Source organism: Danio rerio, chromosome 2 (genome assembly GCF_052040795.2).
Source record: "Danio rerio strain M-AB ecotype USA chromosome 2, GRCz13ab, whole genome shotgun sequence".
NCBI classification, from domain to species: domain Eukaryota; kingdom Metazoa; phylum Chordata; class Actinopteri; order Cypriniformes; family Danionidae; genus Danio; species Danio rerio.
In genome coordinates this window covers 45,456,122-45,475,401 of record NC_141022.1, presented here as the reverse complement: position 1 = coordinate 45,475,401, position 19,280 = coordinate 45,456,122, and the positions used below count along the sequence as shown (strand labels likewise).

At 34.2% G+C, this 19,280-nt stretch overlaps 1 protein-coding gene across 2 annotated transcripts; it reads right to left on the bottom strand.

The window, feature by feature from the left end:
* Positions 1-725: 725 nt before the first annotated feature.
* On the bottom strand, positions 726-19,192 carry cyp7b1 (cytochrome P450, family 7, subfamily B, polypeptide 1). Of its 2 annotated transcripts, XR_015478769.1 has the most exons (7): positions 18,938-19,192; positions 13,334-13,470; positions 10,884-11,480; positions 7,910-8,116; positions 5,103-5,281; positions 2,133-3,107; positions 726-1,986 (listed from the first exon to the last, which is right to left on the bottom strand). XR_015478769.1 is itself a non-coding variant. In XM_087241213.1 (6 exons), the coding sequence occupies exons 1-6, from the start codon at positions 19,012-19,014 to the stop codon at positions 2,790-2,792; spliced, it is 1,515 nt and encodes a 504-aa protein (XP_087097339.1). In that variant the 5' UTR covers positions 19,015-19,192; the 3' UTR covers positions 726-2,789. The 2 variants fall into 2 exon arrangements, 1 of the variants encoding a protein (XP_087097339.1); XM_087241213.1 differs by having other exon boundaries at positions 726-3,107.
* Between the last annotated feature and the right edge of the window lie 88 nt (positions 19,193-19,280).

Here is a 19,280-nt window from a genome sequence, read left to right as displayed (position 1 = left end):
TTATTAAAATAATAATTTATTCACAGAACATCTTTAGAAATAGAAAGATAATACAATTAAATTCATGCAAAATATTGCAAAAAAAAAAAAGACTAACTGCAAAATTTCAACACTTTCTTTTTTTGTTTGTTTCTCTTCATTTTTGCAATATTTTTTAAATCGTATTTCAATTTCAACAAATAAATTTGAGCTACTAATATTTGGACCGTTATCTTAAGTTATTTTGTTAGATTAGCTCCAGAGTTGCCTTTAGTACTGAATAATCTAGATATATGCACAAATATAATTAACACATCCTATGGAAAATATTAATTTAATATGAAGATTTGTGAGGGGTGTACTTGCATATGCTGAGCACTGTATATATATTTTGTTATAAATTAGGAAATTACCCATAGCAACTTTAATGTATAACAGTTTGCAATATTTAATTTCAGCCCACAGCTCCCAATTAAGCTTGGATTTTGGCCCCCCTGGCACCCCTGCTTTGTTTATTTTTATTTTTATTTTTTTATTAAGCTTAGGACCAAGTTTTTTTAAAAAGAAATATGGGGAAGGGAAAACAATACATTCTATTATTTATATATATATATATATATATATATATATATATATATATATATATATATATATATATATATATATATATATATATATATATATATATATATATATAAATAAATTATTATTTATTTATTTATTTTTTACAAAAAGTTGATAGTATCTTTGGTCCTAACACTCTTTAATGAATGAAAGAGTCCTGAAAAATACATTGTAATTTACACAAAATAATTAGCAAAACAATTCTTTCCAACACTGATAATAAGGAATGTTTCTTGATGAGCAAAACATAAGGATTTTAAATAAACACATGACAGTAAATTATAGTTCACAGTATTATTTGAAATCATTTTCATAAAAATTTAATTTTCCTTAAATCCTACTGACCCTGGTCTTTTGAATGTTATTTATTTTTTTTGAAACAGCAAAGAAAAAAAAAGTAATTTTTAGTTTGGATAAATGAGCTGCAGTATATAAAATCACTAAAATCAAGGGGATCTCTTAAGCTAAAATCAATTTTATGATGGGTTTAAACAGTTGTGTGGCAGCAGCATGTGAATATAGCCAGAATCTAATGGTATACAATAATTCTATTTTATATAATCACACTTAATAAAAAGTCTGCAGAAACGCTCTGATTGACATTCTCCCTATGTACATGTCATCAGAGCGGGAAAGCCCCACCCATTAGTGATGATCTCTCCTTCATTAGCATAAAGCAGCTTGAGAAGCATGAGAAGCAGCTGTCTGCCATTAGAGTTTTAGAGCCAAAAATAATGATTGACTAAGAGGCATTATAAATGTGGAATTTTAGGATGCACAAATGAACACTATAGTCTACATACACTTTTTTTTTTATCCGAGCCACTTCTTTTGACATTTTCAGACTTTACCAGAGATAACATCAGTGCTGTTCTAAAGGGCACCTATTTTACCCCTTTTTCAAGATTTAAGATAAGTCTTTTGTGTCTCCAGAATGTGTCTGTAAAGTTTCAGCTCAAAACACCCATCAGATTATTTATTATACCTTTTAGAATATTGGATTTTCTGCTCTGAACACACTGTAGCTGTTTTTGTGGCCTGTGCCTTTAATACTAGTTCATTTTCACATGTCTGTCAGAGTGTGCCTCAATCTCCGCCTCGGCTGCATCAGATAAACAGCACAGTGACAGACATGAACGATGCAGATCTCTTGTAACGTTCGTGAGAAATACTACAGTAAGAACTTTCACCGTGATTATTTGATGTATGTGTTGTGGAGTTAATTCAAGCCTTTCTGCAATGAATGCACACACAGTGTCATTAAAGTTCACGCACACAGACAGCTTACAAAAGATGATTTTCATCATAAGAGCCCTTTAAATCTGTCTCTATGCTGACACGCAGACATCTGTTACGCCGCCCCTTTTGAAAAAAAAAACCAATCTCATTTGAATTTAAAGCGACAGTCACCAAAAGGACTCTATTTGTATTAAAGCCTAAAAGGGGTGAAGAGTAATAAAACATTATCTGTGTGATATTTTGAGCTGAAACGTCCAGCCTGATCTCACGAGAAAACGTAAGTATTTTACGTTTTGCCAGTTTAGTGGCTAATTCGTACGATTTCAGTCGTACGAAATGATACGATTTTAAAAAGGAGGCGTGGCATCTAACCCCACCCCTAACCCCAGCCGTCATTGGGGGATAAGCAAATCGTACTAAATTGTACAAATTAGATCGTACGAATTCATACGAATTAGCCACTAAATAAAAAAGTTACGAATTGCCGTGAGATTGTGTTGGAAACGTCACATCCACATTCTAGGGACATCAGATAATTATCATATATAGCCAGTGACAAAATAAGATGTATAAAATGTATAAAAGCAGCCGTTATTTCTCGCAACAAGTTCACAGTAGTGCATCAAACCCTAGCACAAAATGCAGCGTACACTTTTTCAATGGCAATGTAATGTGTGAATACTGTAGCTTATGGACCACATCTTTAACTGAACCCTTTGGAAAAGAAAAAGTTAAACACCCATGCACTATTATAAGATGTATATAATAAACAGCAGTCAACATTTAAAGTGGATCTCACCTTTCATCAAAGCTGTCCTAAAACTATTGAACAACACTTGTGTTTTTTTTGCCTTGGACAATTTTTAAAACTTTTTTGATCCATTTCAAATGCTGACTACTTTATATAAAGATGGACTTATATAAGAACTCTTCACTATTCACAGAGTTCATTCCTCCCTGTCTGTGCAGTCCAATGTTTTTCTGGTTTTGTATTTGAATGGGATTGGATTAGCAGGTGGCAAAATGCCCAGACCAGCTCGGCTGTTGTCCATCGACGCCTCCTGCTGTCCGTCTAGCAACTGCATTTCACACATGAGCAGAGTCACACACACAAACTGCTTCAGCTCGTTCATGGCGAAGAAGCGGCCCGGGCACTGAGTGGCCCCTGAGCCAAAAGGCATACGGTAGTACCGCACTTTCTGTCCACTTTTGTAGAAATCTGTTTTCTCCTTGCCGTCCTTCACAAAACGGTCAAACTGGAAGCGCTACAGGAGAACATACACACACAAACACATAGAAAAAGGAGTTTTAAAAAATCGTTTTCTGACTGTAGAGATATGGTTAAATTGAAGTCTGCTTGGTGGAGTTTAATCAGGAAAATGTTTAGCTTTTAAATGATGCCTTCCTTTGAAATGTGTAGTATTTTTTCAATTATTTGAGAAAGTAATATTAAAATAGAAGAACTTTAAAGTAAATAAGTAAAAAAATAATTAAGAAAATATTGAGAGTGCGGTTTAACAGATGTTTTTTTCAACATTTTAAAACATAATATAGATTTAATAACTATTTTAAACAACTAATATAGTCTTTGCCATGATGGCAATACATCATATTTTACTAGTTATTTTGCTAGTATACAGTTTAAAAGTTGAATTTAAAAGACTTAATTAGGCTAACTATGTTAGGTTAATCAGGCGAGTCATTGGACAATAGTGGTTTATTCTGTAGCCCTTAAAAAATAATAATAAAGGGGGTAAAGACATTGACCATGGCAGTTAAAAGAAATCTATCTACTTATTTAAATTAGGGCAAATCTAAAATAAATTTGAATTTCTCCTGAAGGAAAAAATTAATGGGAAATACAGTAAAAAATTTTCCTTGCTCTGTTATACATCACTTGAGAAATATATATAAAAATAATTCAGTATTGAGTAATTCAAAATGTTTTCATGCTTCAAGTTGAAAGATTTGATAAAATGTTTATGATTGCTATTGATATTTTGTTATTCTTTTGCATTTTGCTGCATTTGGCTTAGCCGTTCATGGTTGGCTCGCCAATGTATTAGATGACTCTAATACATAAAATAAGTAAGCTGACCAAAGTTCTTACTGGGAGAAGACTTCATTGAAGACAATTGTCAGAATCAAAAATTATTCCAAGACTAGGAAGATTAATTTTCTGAGATTTTAAATGTTCTTGCAGCAAGAGAACAATACAGAAAACCCAACAAGAGGTTCCATTCTGGTTGCTGAAAAGGCAGTCCTTCGAGGCCAGTTTTTATACAGGCATAAAAACATGAAGAAGCATTGGCGTTAATCATTGGTCTAAACCAGGGGTGGCCAACCTTGTTCCTGGAGAGCCACCTTCCTGCAGATTTCAGTTGCTACCCATATCAAACACACCTGAACCAATTAATTAGGACCTGAACACCATGTGATAATTACTGGCAGGTGTGTTTGATATGTGTTGCAACTGAAATCTGCAGGAAGGTGGCTCTCCAGGAACAGGTCTGTTTGGTAGAATCCTATTGATCATATAATCAAATCATTGTCGGCACAATATTCCTGCAATTGGAACATTCCAACCATTCAACTGATTGAAACAACAGTTGAGCATGTGATTATATCAAGAAGCGCATACATTTACACCATTAACTTTGGGTTTCTTGACAAGTATACATATATACAAATAATATAAATAGAATATATGGAAAAGAAAAAAAATTAATTATTCTAACAACAATGAATAGTACAGTTGCTGACCCCTCCAGAGATTACCCAACTGGCTTGGTTGGGTCAAAACTCTTGAGTTCTTGTAGGCCATTTGGTTCACACCTTTTCAGATGCAGATAATTGTTTGCATATTAAACAAGTCATACAATCAGTATACTTGTATAATTACCATTTTAAAGAAAGTTATATCATTGTAAACAATGAATTAAAAATATTGTAACCAGAACTGTAAACTTTTTAGATATAATAATAATAATATATTATATGTAAATAATACATAATATTGATTACTACAGAACTGTCATCAAAGTAGCCACTGCTGCTGATACAGAAGTTTTTTTAGACCTAAAATAAATAAATTAAATAAATAATAATTACACTTTAAAAATTAGCCTTTTTGTCCCTCAAGAATGTTTTGGATTCACATAAAATAAGACACACTTTTAGTTTTCAGTATTATTAGTGTTTTATAAATTGATTGTTAGGATTGAGATTGACTGATCTGCAGAGCTGGAGGTGTTTGTTACCTTGGGCTCTTTATATATTTCTGGGTCGAGGTGTGTGCTTTGTGGATAAAGAGCAATGATGTCATCTTTGCGCATGTTGATTGAGCGCTGGCCATCTAGACGCAGACAGAAATCTTCCTGAACCACGCGAATGTTCATGGACACAGAGTAGAGACGCAAACTCTCGTTCACTGAACTCTCTGCACAGAGGAAAACACACAGCACTCAAAGCTGAAACTCCACATTTATTACACAATTCAGGCATTATTTCTTTAGTTAAACAAGAGGTATACTGTCGTGAAGAACACTAAATTCCCTCCTAGAAATAATACAACTGTAAAAAAGGGACAAAATGATATTATATGTATTATCATACTATTTCTGTACCCAAATACCAAAATCTTACATTTTGGCAAACTAGCAATTAATTTAAATAATTATCTGACATAAGCATTTTGATTGACTTGCATGTAAATTTTCTTAAAAACGACGTGTGTATAATAATACTAATAGAATTAATTTATTTACTGATTGATTGATTTATTGATTATAGCAACTAAAAATCAATGTTACTATTAAACTGCTAAACTGTATTTTCTAATAATTTTACTTTGAATGACAATTATAATAAATATAGCATTATTATTATTATTAGTATTATTCATTCGTTTTCTTTTCGGCTTCTTCCATTTATTAATCTGGGGTCGCCACAGCGGAATGAACCGCCAACTTATCCAGCGTATGTTTTTACACACACATAAATACACACACACTATGGACATGCAAACTGCACACAGAAACGCCAACTGACCCAGCCGAGGCTCGAACCAGCGACCTTCTTGCTGTTGTGAGGCGAAAGCACTACCTACTGCGCCACTGAGTCACCCATTACTATTATTATTATTATTATTATTATTATTATTATTATTACTACTACTACTACTACTACTACTACTATATTGCTACAACAGTTACATTACTGAACCAGTATCTGTGAATTGAACTCACAATTCAGAGAAAAAAAGATCAGAATTCTGAGGGGAAATAATGTCAGAATTATAGAATATAAACTTGTAGCTGCATACAGTGAGGGAAATAAATATTGAACACGTCACCATTTTTGTCAAATACATATTTCTAAAAGGTACTTGAAATTTTTCCCGGATATTAGTAATAACCAAAGAAATTCATATATGCAAAGAAATCACAATGACATGAAATGGGAAAGAGTATTGAACACATGAAGAAAAGGAGGTGGAGAAAGGCAGTGAAAGCCCAGACAGCAGCTGAAATTTCTCTGTAGTTACTCAGTAACCCTCTGCCCTTCGTCACTGTAAACCAGGATGGACATTTCCGCAAGTCAGTGATCCAAAATACAGCCAATAAAACTCTCAAATGCTTTCAGAGAAAGAAAATCAAGCTGTAGAATGGCCCAGCCAATCACCTGATCTGAATCCAATATAAAATATAAATTAAAGCTCAGATTTCATAGACCAGACCAACAGAACCATCAAGATTTTTACACTGAAGTTGAAGTCTGTAGAAAATCTCACACCTGAGTAATGCATGTTCATTCTCCATATGATAGGCGTCTTTCAGCTGCCATCACCAAAAAATCCTTTATATAAAGTATTAAATACGTCTCTGTAGTTCAGAACTTTCTCATTGTGCCATTTCATTGTGCCGTTATTACACAGAACTCATGTTTCAGATTTTGTTTTGTTTTATTTTTGTTTGTATAAAATTGAGCTTTTTACTAAAATATCCAGATCCTTTTGAAATATTACTCTCAGGAAAAAGACATGATGTATTCAATACTTATTTCCACCGCTGTATTTATATCTCTCTTGATACATTTAAAACTCAAAATTGTAAGAAAATTGTCAAAATTCTGATAAATAAGTGATTGAGAGTAATTTGAAACTTGTGAAATATAAATTCTTAAATTCCACAGGAAAGGTCCAAACAGTGCTAACATTCAGGTTACATATTTATATGATTACAACACACTCTGTGTGACACAATATTCAATAACTCTGTGTGTGTTCCTAGGCAGCAGCACAGTTCAGTATAAAACAGCACTCTTTCATAAACAGTACTCATCATTCACTTGAGTGTTTAGTGAGTAATTGTAGGCCCTGGGTTTTACTATTAATATATTTTACATTTATATTTATTCAGTGAGCAGATGATTTTATGCAAAAGCAACTTCCAAATGAGGGGAAAAAACATGTTTATTATTACTCATTCATTCATTCATTCACTTTCTTCCACTTTTCCAGGGTCAGGTCATGGGGCAGCAGTCTTAGGAGAGAACCCCAGACTTCCCTCTCTCATGAAACTTTCTCCAGCTCCTCCGGGAGAATCCCGAGGCGTTCCCAGGCCAGCCCAGGTCTAACTTTTCTTGATGTGGAGGAGCAGCAGCTCTACTCCGAGCTCCTCCTGGGTGACAGAGCTCCTTACCCTATCTATAAGGGTGTGCCCTGCGAGATCTTGTCCTTTCGGTCATGACGTGAGAGTAGGAGTGTAGACTGACCGGTATATCGAAAGCGTTGCCTTTCGGCTCAGCTCCTTCTTTACCACAACAGACCGGTACATCGATCGCAATACTGTCAATCTCACGTTCCATCCTTCCCTCACTCATGAACAAAATCCAAGATACTTGAACTCCTCCACCTGGGTTAAGGACTTTCCTCCAACCAGGAAATGGCAAACCACCTTTTTCCGGTGGAGCACCATGGCCTCTGAATTGGAGGTGCTGATTCTCATCCTCATCTTATCTAATGATTGTCTTTTGGTAATACTATTTATTTATTTAGTTTACATACCCAGGTAAACCATCTGTTCTAGCTGTTGTCGTGTGATTGCGATGTCCTCTTTGAAGATCAACTGCATGTTTTTCTCTCCGAGCACGTTCGTGATCTCCTCTCGAACTGCTGCCAGGGCTTCAGGACAGGAAATGAGGTGGTACAGACACCAGAAGGCTGCTGGGATAGTGTTTCCCACTGATGCCCACAGCATGGCGAAATGATGCGCTACAGCAAGAGAAAGAAAGTAAGAAACGGTGAGTCTGTGCATGTGCAAAACAAAAAGAACAAATCAATCCAGCAGAGTCATGATGAGTGTTCACTGTGCACCATTTCTTTTTTTATACAGTCATATCCTGCTTCCCATAATCCTGCTTTTAAAACAGAAGCAGATGTTTAAGACTCCTTTTAAGACAAGTCAGCTCAATCAGAAGTGAATGTTGCATCACCACAAGGCTTTGTTTTTTCTTTTTTGTTTTCATTTCTAAGAAACAGGCTTGTAAGCACAAGTCCATTCTCCTCTCTATGAGGAAACAGTGGCATCTAAAAAAATCAGTTTGTTTGTATCAGTATTTAACAACACAAGTCAAAGCAGTGATATATTCTGTCAATAATGTGATTATATTTGTTGTTTGCTCATGTCAACAAATGTTAAAACCACAATAAGTGTTGATTTGTGTGTCAGATTTCAGTTGTTAGATTACTGAGAGTGGTGATGAGTGCTTTCCAGACACGGTTTCATGAATCGTCTAAACCTTTACAAATTTTCAGTTTAGAGACAGTGGTTTAGTATGTGCAATACATGGTTTCAAAACACTGTCAACTGGCCATAACAGTGTTTCAAAATGTGTTTAAAAATATAACTTCTCTATCAAAATTAAAATGAAGACCTTGGAAACTTACTGAAGCTGTTACATTGAACGTAAACATATGAACAATAAGACTGAAAAAAGGTTAAAAAAAAATAAGAAAACAAATAAATAATAATAATAATAAATAAATAAAAATACAAAATAGAAAAAATGTCAATAAATAAATAAATAAATAAAACAAATAAAATAAATAAAAATACCCCCCCCCAAATAAAAATAAATAAATAATAAAAAATTTTAAATATGCAACAAATATATAAATGAATAAACATACAAATAAATAAAAATACAACCCCCCCCCCCCCAAAAAAGAAATAGATAAAAATAAATAAATAAATAAATAATAAATAATAAAAAATCAAAAATACGCAATAAATAAATAAATGAACAAACAAACAAATAAATAAAACCTTAAAAACTTACAGGAGCTGCCACACTGAATGAAAAATATTAACATTAAGACAAATTTTTAAAAAATGTAAATAATAATCAATAAAAAAACAAATAAAAATAAAAAACAAATAAATGAAAAATAAAAATGACAAAATAAATAACATTAAAAAATTATAATAAATAAATGAAAAATATAAGAAATATATATATACAAACATATAAATATAAACATATAAACATAGATACATACATGCATACATACATACATACATACATGCATACATACATACACACATATACCAGCAACATAGATTTAAATTAAACCATAAACTAACATAAAATAGGAAATTTATTTAAATATTCTTTTATTAAAAAAGAAAAGAAAAAAAAGCTCCTGTCTGTTGTGATGTTTGGTTAAGGGAACATAGTGAGCATCAACACTCCCTGATTTTCACAGTGCATTATGAGACTTTTCATGAAACAAACGCTTCAGTGCCCTGACTACTAAACAACAGAGCTGACTGAGACGCACCCAGATTCTAGATTACATTGCATTTTACAAAACATCCCAGCTGTTTTGGAAATGGGGCTGTACAACAAGTCTCTAGAATGACCATTAAATAACCCATATGAAACAACACTCTAGAAATCTCTAGAAATAAAAAAAAGTTTTTGAACCAAACAAATGACACTAAATCTTTTACTAAATCATAAGCAAGCAAATTTCAACCAACTATTTATAAATGTATTGCTTTTCATGTGACAAGGTTTAAATAAACGATTATACATATGACATTTACAGAGTTTATGCAGATTTCACCAGTCAAATTTAAGACTTTTTAAAGGGCACCTATGATGAAAATCAACTTTTGTAAGCTGTTTGGACAGAACTGTATGTATAGTGTGTCCACTGTCATATGGGAGTAAAATAATCGCAACAAGGCTTTTTTTTTATTTTCTGACATTAAAATATGATCCAAATCCCAGTAATTTTGATCCCCACTGCAACATGACATAGGAGTGAAGTTTTCCCAGCCCATCAAATTGATTGAGAGGTGCAGTGTTTCTATAATAACATCTATACACAGGGATTAAAATATCTGTTTCAACTCTCTGTGATTTTTATCAGTTTTATAAGTTTAAAACATTTTTTAAAACAGAGCATGTTTGTAATAAAGACAGTAAAGTTCAGAATCTGTTTTCATCACTGACTGCTGTTTATCTAATGTAACGCATGAGAAGCAGACAAGCATGGAGAGGTGGGCGAGAAGAGGCAGCTCATTTGGATTTAAAACCAAAGGTTACTAAAACATCTGCATTGTACTCAAGACAAAATGTATAATAAAAAATCTGATGGGTATCAGCGCTGAAACTTTACAGACACATTCTAGAGACACCACAGTCTTATCTTACATGTTGTAAAAGGGGTAAAATAGGTGCCCTTTGAGGCCTATAATTTAGTTTTTGAAATTCAAGACTCCACTGACACCCTGACATATTAAAGCATATTTCTATGTTGATTGATGGTTAAAGGTTGCATTTAAAAAAAAAATTTAAAGTTGTGTTTTGACGCATAAAATCTTCAGTACAATAATTCAAGTAAAGGTTATTCGACACGACATCCAAATATTAAAATTCTTCTAGAAGAATTACATTTATCTTCTGCAAAATTACCATAAAGGAAAGTTTTTTATGAGTGTGAACAGCGTGTTTGTGCATGTGCAAGTTACCTGCTTTATCTCTGTCCTGAAGCGTGTCATAATCCTGAAAAAGAGCTGTTCGGGTCTGTACAAACTCGCATGGGGCCGTCCATTCCATCATTCTTTGAGGATAAAAAAAATGTATCAACTTCTCACGAATTTCTTTGGTTTTCCCCAGCAATCCGATGGGAATACGGGCCATGAGTAAAGGGAACATGTCATCAAACTTCTCAAAATCCTCTCTCAGCTGATCCAGGTCCAGATGTGGAGAATGCCCATATAATGTCTTGAAAGTGCTCTGAAACATTGCACTTTTACAAAACTTGTACAGTTCAGCTTGTTGCCAATGATCATCAGCCTCGTCACCAGACAGAAACAGTTGTCTAAGTACTTTCTGCAGGTTTCCCATCATGCTGAATGTGAGCGGGTCGAGCGCAGGCCCCTGCAGCAGAGTGTAACTTCTCTGGATTTGGTCACTCAAGCCCGGGAAATGGCCACTGCGAATCGGCGGGTAATCGAACGTCCTGGATGCTGCACTGTCTGAGAATGTGTGGAAATCCAGCTGTTTCCCGTGTTTAATCACAGATGGGTACTGGAGAGGGTTCATTATAAATGTTATGTATCTTCCTAAAGAAACACACAAACAAGAACGGTACATGTCATGACATTATATCATTTCAAACAGTGTGACGGGCTATAATTTACAAGCAATTCCTTTATTAATCGCATTCTTTCTATTTCATAAGCTTTGCAATAACCTGATTAGTGATAAATTATGATCTCTTCCATTAACACTCAAATGACTTTTACGCTGAAATGAAATGCCTTCCTTTTACACTGAAATGCCTTCCTTTTACACTGAAAACGTCATGTATCTCCACTTATGAAATCCCTTGCATGTATGTATATACACAACTAATTGTGTAAAATTTGAATTTTTTTTTGTATCTTTGCGCGAATGTTATTTGGAAGCTTATGCACGGATTGAGTTTTATTCATGTGCGAGAGTTTATAGGCACATACACATACATCAAGTTCATATGAGAGCATGTACAGGTGTGTTTGCATACAGTGAGTATATACACTAACGGGCCACTTTATTAGGTACACTTCAATAGTACCAGGTTGGACCCGCTTTTGCCTTTAGAACGGCCTTAATCCTTTGTGGCATAGATTCAACAAGGTACTGGAAATATTTCTTAGAGATTTTGGTCCATATTGATGTAATAGCATCACACAGTTGCTGCAGATTTGTCAGCTGCACACCCATGATGAAAATCTCCCATTCCACCACATTCCAAAGGTGCTCTATTGGATTGAATTCTGGTGACTGTGGAGGTCAAAGTGTGCCAAGAAATTATCCCCCACACCATTACACCACCACTACCAGCCTGAACCATTGATACAAGGCAGGATGGATCTATGCTTTCATGTTGTTGACGTCAAATTCTGACCCTACCATCTGAAAGTCACAGTGAAATTAAGACTCATCAGACCAGGCAATGTTTTTCCAATATTACATTGTCCAATTTTGCTGAACATGTGCAAATTGTAGCTTCAGTTTCCTGTTCTTAGCTGACAGGAGTGGCACCCGGTGTTGTCTTCTGCTGCTTTAGCCCATCCGCTTCATTGTTATTGTTCTATGTTGCCTTTCTATCAGCTTAAACCATTCTGGCCATTCTCCTCTGACCTCTGGCATCAACAAGGCATTTGTGCCCACATAACTGCCACTCACTGGTTATTTTCTCTTTTTCAGACCATTCTCTGTAAACCCTAGAGATGATTGTGTGTGAAAATCCAAGTAGATCATGATGATGTGCGCAAGTTTCATTGTTTTGAACATTCAATAGAATAGGTGTGTATGCGAGTAAAGATGAAAAGATGATTTTAAAGATGTGTATGTATGTGTTTTATGTACTGTACGTGTTGATTAGAAAGTTTTATTTAAATCCTACGTGGTGCCTAATATATATTTGAGGTTCCTGTTTTTGCTTCCCCTCTAAAAGGAGGATTTGTTGCATGACATAATTTGCTGCGTGACATAATAAATGATCCGTGAGGTATTTTTGTGCTGAATCTTCACAGAAACATTCTGGAGACTTGTGGGAGTTAAATTACGTTGCCAAAGAAACATGATATGACCCCTCTAAAAAGGTTCAAAATCTAAAAGGCTGAGAAACCCCACTCAATCTAAAACATAATCCCTCCTTTTTACGTTTCTAAAAACATGCTCAAACAAATCCCATGTTGACTGTAAACTATTAACAACACTTTTATTCTCACGATAGCTTCACAACCATATGTTTTTCATTAGCATAACTATATGAGTGTGTGTTTCAAAATGATGGTGTGTGTGAGGAAAACCAAAAGGAACCCCACTTGTGTACAAAAAGGAGCTGTGTGACAATTTTATACTATTTAATTCTAGTTATGGCCCCATTTGAGTATACAAAATGTTAAAGTGTATATTAGATCAGTACCAGCAATAAGTACTGTAAAATCATCTCCATGCTCCTTCTGCAGTCGTGTAAGGAACTCTTGAGAGTTTTTTCTGAATTCTAGAGCTTTCCCTAGGAATGGAATCCAGCCTTTGATCAGCGGTGGTTCACCGTCCTTCCTGTAACATGCAAAACAATATAAGTCATGTTATTTCAACATGTCTTTTAAACAATGCCTGAGGCTGCAGTTCTGTCTAAATATATATTACACACGCACACTCCTCCTCTATAAGACAATCAAACAAACCACCACCATCTAGTCCTACAGTGCATTCTCTGTGGTAAAGCAGCTACTTAATTGAGCAGAACAAAACCCTACTTTTCACGGTGTTTGACAATTCCAGCATTATGTATGTGACATTTGCAGTAAAAACTCCATACATAAAATCACATAGAAAGTATATGTTGGCATTATATTGAAACATCTGTATTTATTTTCCAAAACAACTAACCACAGAGTTATGAAAATATAGATCTGTAAACTTTTTTTTTTGGTTTTTAATGAGGTTCAAGAGTTAACACTTAGCTGATGATTGATTATGAAGCATGTTTGGCATGCTGCCCTTGAGCCCTGGGGCTTCCTCCCATTTGCAGGGCGAGTGGGGAGTTTGAGCTTTTTGTTTTGAGTTTTGAGATTTTGGAGACTGCTATGGAGAGATATACTGCTGACTAAGAGCTCATCTATAGTGCCAATTTGGTTTGGTCAATTCACCTATGTCGCATGTTTTTGGACAGTGGGAGGAAACCGGAGAATTCTGGGGAAACCCACATGTGCACGGAGGGAACATGTAAACTCTGCACAGAAACGTCAACTGGCCTGTTAGAGACTTGGACCGATGACATTCTTGCTGTGAGGCAACAGTGCTAACAGTGCGATTCAAGACCAGGGGTGCCCAAACTTTGTGTCTTGCAAAGTGTTGTTCCAAACCCAATCAGGCGCACCTGGGCTAGCTAATAAAGCTCTTACTAGGCTTTCAAGAAACATCCATGCAGGTGTGTTGAGGCAAGTTGCAGCTAAAATTTGCTGGACACCGGCCCTCCAGGTCCGAGTTTGGGCACCACTGTTCAAGAAGAAGACAACAACTGAGGTAAGAAGCTCTGGTTGTTTATGGTGAGTTAGGAATCATTGGATTGGTGAATTATGCATTGGCTAATGTGGGACCAGCTGTGGTCAATTATAAGCAAGTGATCCTCTTAAAATTTGTTTTTAAATAAACTTCACAAAATAAACATGCATTATGTATGTGACCAAATAGTTTGGAGTATAAAACATACTTTGTAGAAATTCTGTGAATTAAACTGCACAACCTGAAATAAACAATGCTAATCAAAAGAATACGAGTTGTCTCTCTGTTAAACGAGAATTATTCATTTTATTTTATTTGACCTTTTCGTATTCATGAAGAAAAAGCTTTGTTATGGATGTGACAGATGTGAAAAAACCACTTGAGTAACTTTGGTAAATCAAATCTAACTGTTTGAAAACACTGACTGAGACATTTTTGATTATTTTTACAGTCCTGTACAATACAAGCCTACACAAATAAAACTTGGAGTTTTTCTATTTTGGTGATAACTTAATTTTTATTTTTTTTATTGCAAGGTTGACATGTGCAAGGAATTGCTCTGCTAATATTTTTTGAAAATTATAAAAACCAGGGCTCATTTATATCGCTTAATGGTCTGTGTGATCTTCTACTGATATACATTTCCCTTGCCCTACTTTATAAGACCAGAAAAGGATGGGTGGCCCTTTGGGAATTAGTTCTCCAAACTTCCTTCTGAGATTGCAACTAAATAACTGAACTAGAAAACCTATTGCTGCAAACAGTAATAGTGTGTTCAGTTGACTTAATATCTGTGGGACAGAAACAAAACTTATACAAACAAAAAATAAGTGTATATACTATACAAAGTACAACATTGTAAAGACACTCCTGTCAATGGTTAACACATAACACTGTGCAAACACTGCCTTGTTGGAGAGCGTAAATACTTGCTGAAAACAATTAGGCAAACTTAATTTCTCTATTAAAGTTAGGAAGAGATTAGCTTAAATAAACTAGAGGCTTTTGTGGTAAAACATGTAGTGCTGATGAATCATGTAGGAATGCTTGTTTTAACAGGCAAATACAGCAATTTTGATTTTAGAATCTTTAAAATCTGTGCATAAATCCTGTACATCTGTGTTTTAAAGAAACCTGTTATGTATTTTTAAATATAACCTTCATGCAGAGTGTAATGTAGCTGTTTGTGAATGTAAAAGGTCTGCAGGGTTTCAAAGATCAAAGTGCAAAACAAATAAAGCTATCTAGAAAAAGTAAGAATCAGATCGGAATTTCATTTGATCATTTGTTTGACCTGCAGATCACATATAAAGATATATGTAAACCTTACCCTACCTGTAAAACTAGAGTACAGAATAAAGTAATAGGCACTTTAGTAAAAACTCTGAAAAGTGATGATGCTTTAAAAAAACTAAAACACGTTATAAATGTTTATTAACTAAATATAATAATGTCAGGTAGAATCCAGGTGGTTTTGTGAAGTCTCTTGCCACAGTTTTTGTGGATTTAGTCTGTGTCAATTTGATACATTCATGTCTTTCCGGATGGACTGGATGAGCGTGAGGTCAGATTTCGGTGTGGAGCTGCTGACAGACTGCTTGTGCAAAAAATAATAATAATAAAATCTCAATAGATTTTTTACAATAATGGCAAAATTGATGTTTGAAAATGTAAACTGATATATCCAACTCGCATACTACAGCAAAAGATAGAAATACTTGACTTAAAACTATTTTATTCACTGTAAAATAATGCTGGGTTATACACAATTCATAAAGGTTGTCCCAAAACAAATTTATTAACAAATTTAAGTGGATTGAACTTAAAACAATTTAGTTGTCTCCAACAAAAATCTCAAGAATTGTGTTGTTTCAGCTCATTTTTATAAAAAGTAGTTTGAACAAGAAGTAAAAATCTTAAAATACTAGTAAAAATACTAGTGGCCTAAAACTGTTTTACAGTTCTGTATATTATGAGAAAGTATTTCATGATGCATGTGGTAGAAGACCAGACCCCAAAACAAAACATAGTTACCTTTAAAATAGCATAATAGTGGCACTTTAACATGCAAGTAATTAAGTCTGAATGCATATGTGACTAAAGTGTCAACAAATTGTCATATTAAATCTAATCTTTCCAATGAACCATTTATAGGGTTCATACAGAAGTTATGGAGGAAAGCAGATTCAAACTAATTCAGACTGAATCAATCATTGCATCATTGTATAGATGTATATATCTACATATGACATATTTCTATACCTGTGAAATCCAAACACGAACTTGTTTCTCTCATGTATCTCATAACTTTAAAATCTGAACTTTACTAGAACTATGTTAAACTGCTTTGACACAATCTACATTGTAAAAGCACTGTATAAATGAACATGAATTGAATTGAATACATTCGACGTAAAATTCATTGCTTTCTAACATTTTGCAGAGCTTAGCTGACAGCTGAATAGCGGACAATAAATATTAAAAATGATAGTGTGACTTTTTTTAACCAATGTATTTCAATATTTTTAACTGCAAAGAAAAATTAATCATGAAGACATCCTTTTATGAATAGATATACCCAAAAATAAGCTAAAACAAACCTGGGACAAAACAACTGTTGATAAATACTTATGCTCCATATGTTTTTGTCTAAAGACCATTTTTTAGAGATGTAAACAATAACTATGGTCCTGACCTATTTCCTGTTTTACATTTTAAATTTCTATAGCTTCTGAGAGTCCAAAAAGTTCCACATATTAATAAATAATAAAATAATAAAATGATATGGTAGCTGTTATAACACCAAGTCATGACTGAATTGCCTCTTTTTACAGATATGAAATAGTTTGACAACATGCAGGATGGAACATGGAACAAAGGCATCAACACATTGAAATGGTCAATATATGAATAAGTAACATCCTTTTTTTATAGAACACAAGAAAACATAACATAATTGCGGAGAAAATACAATAACAAAAGCTTGAAAAAGCAAAGACAAAAAAATCTTTGCAAAGCCTCAGTCATTAAGAGAAAGTCTATCATAAACTTTAAGAAACATATTCATATTCTTCTTATTATTATTATTATGTTTAAGAGATTTAACAATAAACAAACTTTCAGTAAGGAAGATATTAAATCCACATAGTGTCTTTAAGAACTTTTATTTGTGCATGAAGAATTTGAAATGCAACACAAAAAATTAACGACAAGATCAAGAGCATGATCACTACTAGAAAGTACAGAAATTTATCTTTTACAGATAAAATCATATTCAAACATGGATGATCAATATAAAATAATGTTATCCCAAAGATATTTAACGTGACTGCAGTTATAGAATATGTGAAATAAGGTTTCATCTTGTATATTGCAGAAAGTACACAAGTTTGATATATCAAAATAATAGTTTTCATCTCTCATCTCTCTGACTCTTGCACCAGGTTGCACATTTGCACTACAGTCACTTTCTTAATCACTCCATGTCTCTTGGAAACATTGTGCATTTCAAATTGTGCTTCATTCAGGTGAAAGGGCTTGACAAATCACCTGTAAAAACACTCTTCTCTCGTATGCACCTGACACTTTATCTAAACTCCATCTTACATCAATATTGAAAACGATGTTTACTATAAATGCACCACAATCATGTTGGACTGCTTGCTTCAACCTTAAACAACTCTTGCACAATATTAAACCTTAAATACATCTTTTGCACAATATCCTGCACAACATTGTTCAGTCTCAAGTAAAAGTATTTGTCTTATAGTGATGTATCTCAGTATAGGTTAGCAATGCATAGATTTTGAAAAAAAGCTCTTAGGTACAGTGTTGTGTTTGTATTTATGATTAACTTATGTAGCACCATGGTCCTGCGAAGCACAACCTTTTGTTCCTCTGTATGTCCACACATGTAGTGGAATGAAAATAAAGCTCAACTTGACTTGACTTGATTGGCAATTTGGGAAATTGTAGGGTATACATGATTCAGAATCTTAAAATCGATCTCTTACTTTATTGAATATGGTGATTTTTAGGTAATAACCATGCTCTCTTTCACTGAATACTGTCAGAAAAAAATGGTCCAGAAAAAAATAACATCTTGAGATGTATATACAGATTAATGTAACAAACGTTTGTCACATCCACCACTCTATATTGATAAACGCGATTACGTAATAGAATCAGTGAGTCTGTTAAAAAAAAAAACGATTCCCAAGCCCAACAATGGTTCGGACCATCACCGACGATTCAATTTCAAGGCTCAACTGGACATTGGAGAGAGTAAACAAGATACTGATGTGAATTATTAATTATTCTTTTGTCATTTTGTCGGTTTAAAATGCACCTTAAGTAGCCTAATGAAGGAACACAGAGTTCAATTGCAACTACATATCACTTTGGACGAAATGTGTCCACTTAATGATAAATACACGCTTCACACAGGCAAAATTAAACCCCAAGATTCATTCAAACGCATTACATTCTCGAAAAGTAGTACAACAAACAGAAAACTCACCGCCTCCGTCCGCAGAATGAGTACAACAGCAGCACGGAGATGAAACCCAGAAGTATCGTCAATAAATACTCCAACATTATCAAAGATCCTCTGAGTGTAAACACCTAACGTTAGATGACTGCGCGGATGAGCCTTTACCATGTAACGTTAAGCTACTACTGTACGCTGCAGACGTCCAGGTTCGGTCACTGTCAATTTAAGTGAAAAGCGCTTATCACTGCTCAGTTTAAACGCCAGAGTCCACTGAAATATGTCAAGAAACTAAGATAAGACGCGAACAAATGAGAGATTTGCACTAAGTCGACACGCCCATGGAGGTCGCTCTCAAATTAAAAACATTGCT

What these genes read in the sequence shown, in the direction of transcription:
- cyp7b1 (XM_087241213.1), bottom strand. Translation starts at nt 19,014, where the DNA reads ATGTTGGAGTATTTATTGACGATACTTCTGGGTTTCATCTCCGTGCTG. An exon ending in AGAACAGATGGTTTACCTGG is followed by an intron (nt 5,282 to 7,909) that starts GTATGTAAACTA and finishes TCCTCTGTGCAG; the next exon opens with AGAGTTCAGTGAACGAGAGT. An exon ending in AAATATATAAAGAGCCCAAG is followed by an intron (nt 3,108 to 5,102) that starts GTAACAAACACC and finishes GTTCTCCTGTAG; the next exon opens with CGCTTCCAGTTTGACCGTTT.